The 12698-nt window shown below is 46.8% G+C and overlaps 1 protein-coding gene across 7 annotated transcripts in view; it reads right to left on the bottom strand.

Annotated features, from left to right (window-relative positions):
* Window positions 1-12698, bottom strand: part of LOC139267144 (rho-associated protein kinase 2-like) — a 289307-nt gene that overhangs the window by 71747 nt on the left and 204862 nt on the right. For all 7 annotated transcript variants that reach the window (XM_070885001.1, XM_070884998.1, XM_070884995.1 and 4 more), the window contains exon 14: window positions 1925-2016. In XM_070885001.1, coding sequence (XP_070741102.1) covers window positions 1925-2016 — 92 coding nt within the window. The remainder of the gene's footprint in view (window positions 1-1924; window positions 2017-12698) is intronic.

The following is a 12698-nucleotide window of genomic DNA, read 5'->3' on the forward strand; positions in this document are numbered from 1 at the left end:
GTCTGTGTCCATAGGGTCAGTGCTGGGGGTGAGTTGGACAGGGAGGAGATTGGCAAGATTAGCCCCCAGTGGGCACAAAGGTCAGCGAGAGAGTAGGGTGGGACAGTTGGATTTGCTGCTCGTAAGAATGCAGCAACAAGTGCCTTGATGAGAGACAGAGTGAAGCTGTAGGCTTATATAGGAGGGAGTCAAAACTAGGATGGCGGCAGGAGAGTAGGAAGGTCGGAGAGTAATGAAGGACTGAGGGTAGGGATTTGGGAGGGCAGAGTATCCGAGGGAGGAGAGGAGAGATGAAAGGAGGCATGATGACAGGGGCGAACAGTCAGGGAGAGAGAGAGAGAGAGAGAGAGAGAGAGAGAGAGAGAGAGAAGGAAAGAGGGGGAAAAGTGGAAAAGTACTGAATGGCTCAGGTCTGGAGTGGCAACCAAAGTGCGCACACAAATGGACAGGGGAAAAGCTCTGGTTACCTAGGCCTGTTTATACTTCCTAGATAAATCCCTGCCCACTTGCAGCCGTGTAGTCACCTGGGAAAGGCATGAAACCAGAAAAAACATTAGTTTCAAATGGATCAAAAAATTGCTACACCCAGTACCATTCTGTACCTGAATGTTACAATAAAATGTTACAATATATATAATTCGCCAAGACAAACTTAAATGGAACAAGCTGACCGCCTCAAAACAGGGACCATAAATCCAACAAAAACTGATCCCAATCGACTAAGGTTCCTTGGAGCCACACTCTGTCAAATATCTTGATTTCAAGGACAATTACTCTCACCTCACTTGTGGAATTCACTCCTGTTTGGACTATGGTAATTAGGTCTGGAGCCAAGCAATGTTCCCTCTTAAATAAATGTTTCTTGCAGGCACGGTATTTTAAGAGGGAACAGCTTATGAGTGGCCTGCGCAGTACCTTCCCGATTGCTGTGTGGCCACACACACGCGCAGCTTAGAGGGAACATTGAAGCCAAGTGGTTCTGCTGGAAACCAAACTGAGCATTGGTGAGGTTATTGATGAGTAAGTGTTGCTTGAAAGGATTGCAGACGACTACTTTGCTGATGATTGGAAGTAGGCTGATGAGGAGGTAATTGGCTGGATTGGATTTGTCCTGCTTTTTGTGGACAGGAATTAGCTGGACATTTTTCCCGCATTGTCAAGTAGATGCCAGTGTTGTAGCTGTACTGGAAAAGCTTAGCTAAGGGCGCAGTTAGTTCTGGAGCACAGATCTTCACCACTATAGCCGGGATGTTGTCGGGGCCCGTAGCCTTTGTTGTCTCCAGTGAACTCAGCTGTTTCTTGACGTCATGTGGAGTGAATCAAATGGCTGAAGTCTGGCATCTGTGATGGTAGGGACCTCAGGAGGAGGCCAAGAAAGATCATCCACTCAGCACTTCTTGCTGAAGATGGTTGCGAACACTTTAGCCTTGTCTTTTGCACTCACGTGCTGGGGTCTGCCATCATTGAGGATGTTCATGGAGCCTCCTCCTTCTGTTAGTTGTTTAACTGTCACCACTGGATGACTGGATGTGGCAGAACTGCAGAGTTTTGACCTGATTTGTTGCTTGTGGCATAAATTAAGTTAAACAGGCTAGCAGGTGTATTTTAGCCAAGGAAAGGAATACATAGGCAATATAAGAAGCTTTAAAGTTCCATTTCATTTATTGAAATAAAGCAGAATTGTTTATTTTTTGATTCAAATAAGTCAATAAGATTTTATAATTCATCAGAAGCGCCACGAGGGATAAAAATGGAACTATCTAGCTACCATTTCTTGAGGTTCAGAAACCTTACAAAGTCATAAAAGGGTCAAACAATGCATCTTCAGACAGGTATCGCAAATACAGTAATTGTGTAAATACTTCAGTTCCATTGTCTTCAACTAATTTCACAAAATTACTTCAAAAAAAGTAGTACAACTAACCTGTCTCTGTAATTGAGCCATTTTCTCATTTGAGATTTGAGAGTTCTGATTCCTTTTCTTCAGATCTTCAAGTTGGTCCTTCAGACTATTAACTGTGAAGCACAATTTTGTTATGAGTACCGAATAAAATTACACATTCTAGCCACGCAATAATCGGAAAAGCAAGTGATGGACACACAAACATTTTGTTCTTCTACACAATACCAGTATGTAACTTTGGAATATACTTTAATTTTAAATGTCAATATATAAGGAAGGCTTCTCGTATTATTCCAAAAGAAATTTCAGCAATTCAAGCCATTCCACAAACTATTCTGTGTGGTCTTGCACTCGATGGTAGACAGTTTCTGGATTCCTCAGAATTTGCAAATGTCCCTCCCCATACCCCAATGCTTACAAGATAGTCAACAAGGTAAAAGACAGTAAACATAAAAGCTTCAGGAAAGGAATCTGATCATCAATTCATGTTCTTTAACTGGTAATTTTCATCGAGCAGTGCACTGATGAGGTTAATTCAATTGAAGATCTTCCACAGATTCCATTACGCTCGAATAGCTAAACTGAGTATTAGCATTGGGAAGCCTGTGGCACTGTCCAAAAATCTCCCTCTCTGGGATATGGGAGGGTGCATCTTAACCAAGACAGACAGGTTAGACATTAATAGTGATTCTAAAATAAGTTTATTGAGATTGTTGAAAGTTAAAGCTCCAGGGGCCAAAACTGCCCCTCTAAAAAATGCCCCTTAACACCTCAACCAATGGTCGCCGAGCTCCCGTCAAATGGCCGCCGACATTGCAATTCCCAAGGCAGTCTTGCAGCGATCTGCAGCTCCGCACCTCTTCCCCATCACTTCCACGGCAATTATTGACAGCACTCTTAAGTGTGTCATCACGCCGCGCACCGCCGAATTCCCCTTCAAAAGTTGACCTGCGGTGCAAAGTGGTGGATTGTTGAGGTGGTGCATTGTTGGGAGATTGAGTACGCCGAAGGGCAAGTGCTTTAATTCGATTTATTTTCCGGGAGTTTGCTGCTTTGTTGAATTAGGTGCTTTAGTGAGGTTTATTTTTGGCCACTTTGCTGCACTGTTTAAGTAGCAGTGCAAGGCCACTTCGAGGAGACTGAGCTTGTGGAGGCCTTGGAGATGAGGGCAGTGCTTGCAGGCCAACACCTCCTGTGCATTGTGTGTGCCGCCGAGGCTCACAGGAGAAGGCGGCGCCGGGAGGCAACGGCTGTAGAGGCCGCAGACAAGGGCCGCAGGCATCATAGCGGACCAGTGTGGAGAGGGCCAGGGAGATGGCCACAGAGGGCAAAAAAAGAGAGGTGTCACACAAAGGCAATCAACAACGTCCTGCACCAAGTAGGAGAGTCCGGTACGCCGACCCCCTCCACCAGATAATGGGCGAGCAGCCCAGGAGGCAGCCTGCAGAGGAGCAAGATGCTGGGCAGCGCCAGCCTGCAGAGTTGGAGGAGGCAGAAGAGCAGCAGGGAGCAGCGAATGAGCCACCTCGCATAGAAAGACGGCCACACAGAAGTGGGGGCGAAGGGTTTTCCGGCAACAATTTGGATACACACATTTGAATGATGATCAGTGCCTGTGCAAACTAAGATTCCAGAAGGATGTCGTCACGGAGATCTGTAATCTCCTGCAGCCGGAATTGGAGCCACAGACATGTGTCAGGACAGCCCTGAACGTGGCATCGAAGGTCACAATAGCCCTCAACTTCGATGCCACAGGCTCGTTTCAAGCTGCCACTGCGAACATCTGCAACTTTCAGTTTGCTGCTCACACAGGCAAACGCAAGGTCACATGTGGTCTTTACGGGAGGAGGGCCAACTATATCTCCTTCTCCATAACCAGGGAGCACCAAACTGGCTTCATGCGCATTGCGCGCTTTCCCAGGGCCCAGGAGGTGATTAATTGCACCCATGTAGCTCTGAGGGCACCATACCAGGCTGCTGAGCAATTCAGAAACTGCAAGGGCTTCCTGTCCCTCAATGTGCAACTAGTTTGTGACCACAACTGAAAGAAAATGCAGTGGACGCCCACGACTCACGTGCTCACGACTCATTTATACTGCGCCAGAACGGTGTGCCACGTGTCATCACTGGTCCCAATGAACATTGCAGGTGGCTTCTGGGGGAGAAGGGCTACGCGCTGAGGACTTGGCTCATGACTCCTCTGTGCAACCCTAGAACTGATGGGCTGGTGGCTTATACTGAGAGTCTGATGGCCACCTGGGGTCATAATCGAACACACGATCGGCATTCTTAAGCAAGTTCCGTTGCCTCGACCACTCGGAGTGTGCTGCAGTACTCGTGTGAGCGTGTCTCCAGATTTGCGGTGGTCTGCTGCATGCTCCACAACCTCGCCATCATGTGGACGTTGCCATTAAGAGGACAACGCAGCAGTGGCACCTGTGCAGGAGGAGGAGGCGGCAGCTCAGGAGGAGGAGGAAGCGGGTTGGCAGCCATGCAGGAGGCGGCGTCCCCATCCTAACCCTGCAAAGGAAGCGCAACGCCATCTCATAGCTGCCCGCCTCATGTAAGTAAATGCCCACTTAAGCCTGCATCTGGCTACTTCCATGGGTCAACTTGTAAGCCCTCTTTCAAACCATTCCTACACACTGAAATGACAGACCTGATCAGAAATTACAAATAATAAAGATTTATTAAACCCAAACAATGGATCTCCAAAACACTCACATCCATTATCACCCTTGTCCAACTCCTTATTACTCCTCTTACGCAGACCTATCCTTACAGTATGCCGCAGTATCTCCCCTGTGGCTGCCTCATGGCTTTGGGAAGGCTGCTGCATGTGTGTAGAGGAAGCTGCAGATGTCCTTCTCGGACACCCTCGACAAGCTGTGGCCCTGGAAGGGCCCGCTGAAGACTGGGCCGCATCTTCCTGTGCGCCTTCAGTCGGAAGTGGCTAGGGCAAAGCCATGGTTGGCAGCAATTGTGCATTGGCAGCTCTCGGCTCAGGGCTGATGTGAACCGGAAAGGCAACATCAATATCCTGGTCTGAAGAGCCAGTGCCACTCCCCCGGGGCAGCACCCCACCTCCCCCACCATCTAGGGGGGAGGCCATCTTAGACTGGGTGTTGTGTAATGAGAGAGGATTAATTAGCAATCTCATTGTGCGAGGCCCCTTGGGGAAGAGTGACCATAATATGGTGGAATTCTGCATTAGGATGGAGAATGAAACAGTTAATTCAGAGACCATGGTCCAGAACTTAAAGAAGGCTAACTTTGAAGGTATGAGGCGTGAATTGGCTAGGATAGATTGGCGAATGATACTTAAGGGGTTGACTGTGGATGGGCAATGGCAGACATTTAGAGACCGCATGGATGAACTACAACAATTGTACATTCCTGTCTGGCGTAAAAATAAAAAAGGGAAGGTGGCTCAACCGTGGCTATCAAGGGAAATCAGAGATAGTATTAAAGCCAAGGAAGTGGCATACAAATTGGCCAGAAATAGCAGCGAACCCGGGGACTGGGAGAAATTTAGAACTCAGCAGAGGAGGACAAAGGGTTTGATTAGGACAGGGAAAATGGAGTATGAGAAGAAGCTTGCAGGGAACATTAAGGCAGATTGCAAAAGTTTCGATAGATATGTAAAGAGAAAAAGATTAGTAAAGACAAACGTAGGTCCCCTGCAGTCAGAATCAGGGGAAGTCATAACGGGGAACAAAGAAATGGCAGACCAATTGAACAAGTACTTTGGTTCGGTATTCACTAAGGAGGACACAAACAACCTTCTGGATATAAAAGGGGTCAGAGGGTCTAGTAAGGAGGAGGAACTGAGGGAAATCCTTATTAGTCGGGAAATTGTGTTGGGGAAATTGATGGGATTGAAGGCCGATAAATCCCCAGGGCCTGATGGACTGCATCCCAGAGTAATTAAGGAGGTGGCCTTGGAAATAGCGGATGCATTGACAGTCATTTTCCAACATTCCATTGACTCTGGATCAGTTCCTATCGAGTGGAGGGTAGCCAATGTAACCCCACTTTTTAAAAAAAGGAGGGAAGAGAGAAAACAGGGAATTAGAGACCGGTCAGCCTGACCTCAGTAGTGAGTAAAATGATGGAATCAATTATTAAGGATGTCATAACAGCGCATTTGGAAAAAGGTGATATTTGGAAAAGGTCCAAGTCAGCATGGATTTGTGAAAGGGAAATCCTGCTTGACAAATCTTCTGGAATTTTTTGAGGATGTTTCCAGTAAAGTGGACAAGGGAGAACCAGTTGATGTGGTATATTTGGACTTTCAGAAGGCTTTCGACAAGGTCCCACACAAGAGATTAATGTGCAAAGTTAAAGCACATGGGATTGGGGGTAGTGTGCCGACGTGGATTGAGAACTGGTTGTCAGACAGGAAGCAAAGAGTAGGAGTAAATGGGTACTTTTCAGAATGGCAGGCAGTGACTAGTGGGGTACTGCAAGGTTCTGTGCTGGGGCCCCAGCTGTTTACATTGTACATTAATGATTTAGATGAGGGAATTAAATGTAGTATCTCCAAATTTGCGGATGACACTAAGTTGGGTGGCAGTGTGAGCTGCGAGGAGGATGCTATGAGGCTGCAGAGTGACTTGGATAGGTTAGGTGAGTGGGCAAATGCATGGCAGATGAAGTATAATGTGGATAAATATGAGGTTATCCACTTTGGTGGTAAAAACAGAGAGACAGACTATTATCTGAATGGTGACAGATTAGGAAAAGGGGAGGTGCAACGAGACCTGGGTGTCATGGTACATCAGTCATTGAAGGTTGGCATGCTGGTACAGCAGGCGGTTAAGAAAGCAAATGGCATGTTGGCCTTCATAGCGAGGGGATTTGAGTACAGGGGCAGGGAGGTGTTGCTACAGTTGTACAGGGCCTTGGTGAGGCCACACCTGGAGTATTGTGTACAGTTTTGGTCTCCTAACTTGAGGAAGGACATTCTTGCTATTGAGGGAGTGCAGCGAAGATTCACCAGACTGATTTCCGGGATGGTGGGACTGACCTATCAAGAAAGATGGATCAACTGGGCTTGTATTCACTGGAGTTCAGAAGAATGAGAGGGGACCTCATAGAAACATTTAAAATTCTGACGGGTTTAGACAGGTTAGATGCAGGAAGAATGTTCCCAATGTTGGGGAAGTCCAGAACCAGGGGTCACAGTCTAAGGATAAGGGGTAAGCCATTTAGGACCGAGATGAGGAGAAACTTCTTCACCCAGAGAGTGGTGAACCTGTGGAATTCTCTACCACAGAAAGTAGTTGAGGCCAATTCACTAAATATATTCAAAAGGGAGTTAGATGAAGTCCTTACTACGAGGGGGATCAAGGGGTATGGCGAGAAAGCAGGAAGGGGGTACTGAAGTTGCATGTTCAGCCATGAACTCATTGAATGGCGGTGCAGGCTAGAAGGGCTGAATGGCCTACTCCTGCACCTATTTTCTATGTTTCTAAGTTGCTGGACCACAGATCGGTGAGGTGTGGTGGAGCCCTTAGGCCCCCGGTGGACCGTGGACACAGCCGCAATGGCAGCAGTCAAATGTCGCTTAGCCTCCAGCTGACACTGCATGACAGCAGCCACACTCCAGAAGCCATCAGAGGCTCCGTGCCATTGCCCAGAGTGCATGAGAGCATTCTGAGCTTCCAGGGTAATGGCCAGCCTGTGCAAAGAAAGGTCAAGACAAACTGAAGACACAGCTGCAAAACCTGCCCTTTAAGGAGGCCAGGGAGCAGCTACATCGTTAGCACGATGGTTTGCATCAAATGGATAGCGGGGAATTTCTCAGTGCAAACACTGCATCACTGAAAACAACCCTCGCCACCGTGAATTAAGACTCCGCTCAGTTTATGACCAAAATAAGGGCAATTTCGATCTTATTACCACCGCAATCATATCGATGGTCACGGACGGCCAACGGTGGTGCGTCCACCCCGTTTCAGGCAGAGGGCAATTTCGGCCCCCTAGTGTTCACAAAATGATTCTGTTTGCAACGTTAGTAGTATGGTACAGTAATCAAAAACAGCCACCTCTATGCTCCTATTGATGAATTCAGTCTCAAATAACATGAATATAGAGAGCCTAGTGTTCCACAGAGCAAAAATCTACCATCAAGAGCTTGGCTCGATGACAACAATCTTGCCTTTGAGTCAGACGGTTATAGGCTCAAGCATTACGCCAGATACTTAAGCACGAGCTAAGAGTGCACCATAAAAAGGTGCTGTTTTTCGAATGTGACATTAAATTGAGAGACCGACTGCCTCCTCGGGTGAATGTAAAAGATTCCATGAAGCTATTCGGGGACGAGCAAGGGATCATAGGATCAGGAGTAGGCTTTGAGCCCTCGAGTCCCCGCGAGCCTATTCCGCCATTCAATTAGATAATGATTGATCTGTATCTCAACTCCATTTACCCGCCTTTGTTCCATATTCCTTAATACCCTTATCCATCAAAATGTAGCGATTTCAATCCTGAAAATTTTAATTGACCCAACATTCACAGTCTTTTGAGGAACACGATCCAGTTTCCCACCGCCATCCACTTCCTTTTGTGTGGAGAAATTACTTCCTGATTTTACTCCTAAATGGTCGAGCACTCATTTTAAGGTTATGCCCTCTTGTTTCAGACTTGCTCATCAGAGGAAATAATTTCTCTGTATCTACCTTACTGAATTGAATTATTTTATCATCTTAAACACCGTGATTAGATCACTCCTCAACCTTCTAATTGTCAAAGGAATACAAGCCAAGTTTATGCAACCTGTCCACTTAATTTAACCCTTTAAGTCATTCGGGTGAATCTCCACTGTATGCTTGCCAATATATCTTCCATGAGGTTCAGTGCCTAAAGCTGAATGCAGTACTTCAGAGGGGTCTGACCAACGCTCTGTACAACTGAAGCATCACCTCTTCACTTGTGAATTCTAATTCCCTCAAGATATTCCATTAGCATTTAATTATTGTTTATACCCATGCAGTAGCTTTTAGTGACGGTTACAAGGACACCAAAATCCTCTCACTCCTCAACTGCTCCTACCCTCTCACTATTAAGAAAATATTCCAATTTGTCTTTCTCAGATCCAAAGTGGATGACCTCACACTTCCCCACATTGAACTCCATCTGCCATAGTTTCACCCACACAATGGGCTCGCTTTTTCCTACCGAGGCGGGCGACATCTGAGACAGGCTGCGACCCCAATCCTGGCTCCATGTCGTCTCCCCCGAGGACATTCCCTAGATTGGCCTTGTGAAGCCCGCCCGGTGAGGTACTCGGCCAATTAAAAGGAAGTGGGTCTGATGACGACATCTGATGACATCATCAGCCGGTTTCCTTAAAGGGATCATGCGCACATACATTTTGACAGTTGTGCTGTCAGTGTTCTGTAGCATTGAGGTACTGCAAGCACGGACAAGCATTGCAAAAAGGTGCACGGTGCACCTAGGCTCCCCCATGACTCCCTCCAAATGCTTATGGAGGGAGTCACAGTATGCAGGGAAATTCTCTTCCCTTCCCTTCCCATGGGCGGAAGAGACCTCCCAAGGACACCAACGCAGCCTGGTTGCACATTGCACAGGAGGGCACAAGCAGGGATGTCGTCAGGAGGATCTGGCTGCTGTGGCGCAAACCTTTCAATGGTCTCAGTCGATCACGAAATGTTATTGCAAAGTCATACTCAACCTCATCCTGCTGTACCACTCATCACATCTCCATCACTCTGCCTTCCCTACCCTACGCCTGCACATCCTCACTCACACCAACTGACCTTGCACCTCCACCCATTCCTCTCTCTCTACCTACATTATCACATCCCCATGTCACCAGCCACCCCTCACACTCACCCTTGTCCAATCATACCAATTACCACCGCACAAAGGTAGGCACTTCGGTGTCATCGCCAATGCTGATGTAAAGTTTCTGCTAATGTGTTGTCAAACATTGAAATCTTTATTTTGAACACTTTGCCTTCTTGGACAGATCTGTGTGCACCTTTGGAAGTGGCTTACTGAATGGAGAGAGATAATGTTCCCCCCTCCCCCACCCACCCCCCGCCTCATGACGATGAGTGTGAAAGGAATGGCTTGGACATTGTAGGGATGCTTTATGGTGTTGGTGTGGGGTGGTGCCAACTTGGTGCATCATGGGGCAGCCATGGTGTACAGTGTCAAGTTAAGTAAATGTAGCCATGGTGAGGCCATCCCTGGCGTCCTAGACACCAATGAGGTTGGTTGCTGATGCCCTGTGTGGCGCTGGGTGATTGTGGAGAAAGTTGGTGTTGTTTTTGGTAATGCTGGTGTGGCTAGTGATGTTGGTGTTGGGGCTGATTGCGGTGGGATTCGGAGGACCAAGGTGATATTTTTTCAAGGGCACCGATGTTGATGGAATAGATGGCAGTTGAAGTGGAGATGACCGAAGCGATCTGTCAATGGAGAGAGGTTGCTCCAAGGAGGTGACACTGCACAGAAAGTTCACTGCAAACACTTCAAACCTCCATAAAACTAAAAAGTATTCCAAATCCTGAAGGCTCCAGCTTCTTTTGATTGCAAATTGAACAGCTCTGAAATGGTAGCATTTATACTACTTCTGCAGCCGTCAACGAGTCAAACCAATCAAACTAATGTTGAGAACCTGACACACTTATGTGATAGGGGATTCAGGGGAATTTATAATGGGGATCAAAGAAATGGCAGACCAGTTGAACAAATACTTTGGTTCTGTATCCACGAAGGAAGACACAAATAACCTTCCGGAAGTACAAAGGGACCGAGGGTATAGTGAGAAGGAGGAACTGAAAGATATCCTTATAAAGCGGGAAATTGTATTCGGGAAATTGATGGGATTGAAGGCAGATAAATTCCCAGGGTCTGATAGTCTGCATCCCAGAGTACTGAAGGAAGTGACCATAGAAATAGTGGATGCATTAGTGATCATTTTCCAACAGGCTTATCGACTCTGGATCAGTTCCAATGGACTGGAGGGTAGCTAATGTAACACCACTTTTTAAAAAAGGAGAGAGAAAACGGGTAATTATAGACCGGTTAACCTGACATCAGTAGTGGGGAAAATGTTGGAATCAATCATTAAGGATGAAATAGCAGCGCATTTGGAAAGCAGTGACAGGATCGGTCCAAGTAAGCATGGATTTATGAAAGGGAAATCATGCTTGACAAATCTTCTGGAATTTTTTGAGGATGTAACGAGTAGAGTGGACAAGGGAGAACCAGTGGATGTGGTGTATTTGGACTTTCAAAAGGCTTTTGGCAAAGACCCACACAAGAGATTGGTGTGCAAAATCAAAGCACATGGTATTAGGGGTAATGTACTGACGTGGATAGAGCACTGGTTGGCAGACGGAAGCAGAGTCGGGATAAACGAGTCTTTTTCAGAATGGCAGGCAGTGACAAGTGGGGTGCCGCAGGGCTCAGTGCTAGGACCCCAGCCCTTTACAATATACATTAATGATTTAGATGAAGGAATTGAGAGTAATATCTCCAAGTTTGCAGATGACACTAAACTGGGTGGCGGTGTGAGCTGTGAGGTGGATGCTAAGAGGCTGCAGGGTGACTTGGACAGGTTAGGTGAATGGGCAAATGCATGGCAGATGCAGTATAATGTGGATCAATGTGAGGTTATCCACTTTGGGGGCAAAAACACGAGGGCAGAATATTATCTGAATGGCGGCAGATTAGGAAAAGGGGAGGTGCAACGAGACCTGGGTGTCATGATACATCAGTCATTGAAAGTTAGCATGCAGGTACAGCAGGCGGTGAAGGTGGCAAATGGTATGTTGGCCTTTATAGCTAGGGGATTTGAGTATAGGAGCAGGGAGGTCTTACTGCAGTTGCACAGGGCCTTGGTGAGGCCTCACCTCGAATATGGTGTTCAGTTTTGGTCTCCTAATCTGAGGAAGGACATTCTTGCTATTAAGGGAGTGCAGCGAAGGTTCACCAGACTGATTCCCGGGATGGCTGGACTGACATATGAGGAGAGACTGGATCAACTGGGCCCATATATACTGGAGTTTAGAAGGATGAGAGGGGATCTCATCAAAACATAAGATTCTGACGGGACTGGACAGGTTGGATGCAGGAAGAATGTTCCCGATGTTGGGGAAGTCCAGAACCAGGGGACACAGTCTTAGGATAAGGGGTAGGCCATTTAGGACTGAGATGAGGAGAAACTTCTTCACTCAAGAGAGTTGTTAACCTGTGGAATTCCCTGCTGCAGAGAGTTGTTGAGGCCAGTTCATTGGATATATTCAAGAGAGAGTTAGATATGGCCCTTACGGCTAAAGGGATCAAGGGGTATGGAGAGAAAGCAGGAAAGGGGCACTGAGGGAATGATCAGCCATGATCTTATCGAATGGTGGTGCAGGCTCGAAGGGCCGAATGGCCTACTCCTGTACCTATTTTCTATGTTTCTAATAGAAAAACAGAGTATTTTTTAAATGGTGAGTAACAATTAAATGTTGGTGTTCGGAGAGATTTAGGTGTCCTCGTACAGGAAACACAGAAAGTTAGCATGCAGGTGCAGCAAGCAATTCGGAAGACAAATGGCATGTTGGTCTTTATTGAAATGGGGTTGGAGTGCAAGAGTAGAGAAGTCTTATCACAATTGTACAGGGCTTTGGTGAGACTACACCTAGAGTACTGTGCACAGTTTTGGTCGTCTTATCTGAGGAAGGACATATTTGTCTTGGAGGCGGTGCAACTAAGGATCACTAGATTAATCCTTGGGATGAGCGGGTTGTCCTATGAGGAGAGATTGAGAACTCTC

Source organism: Pristiophorus japonicus, chromosome 7 (assembly GCF_044704955.1).
Source record: "Pristiophorus japonicus isolate sPriJap1 chromosome 7, sPriJap1.hap1, whole genome shotgun sequence".
Classification (NCBI taxonomy): domain Eukaryota; kingdom Metazoa; phylum Chordata; class Chondrichthyes; family Pristiophoridae; genus Pristiophorus; species Pristiophorus japonicus.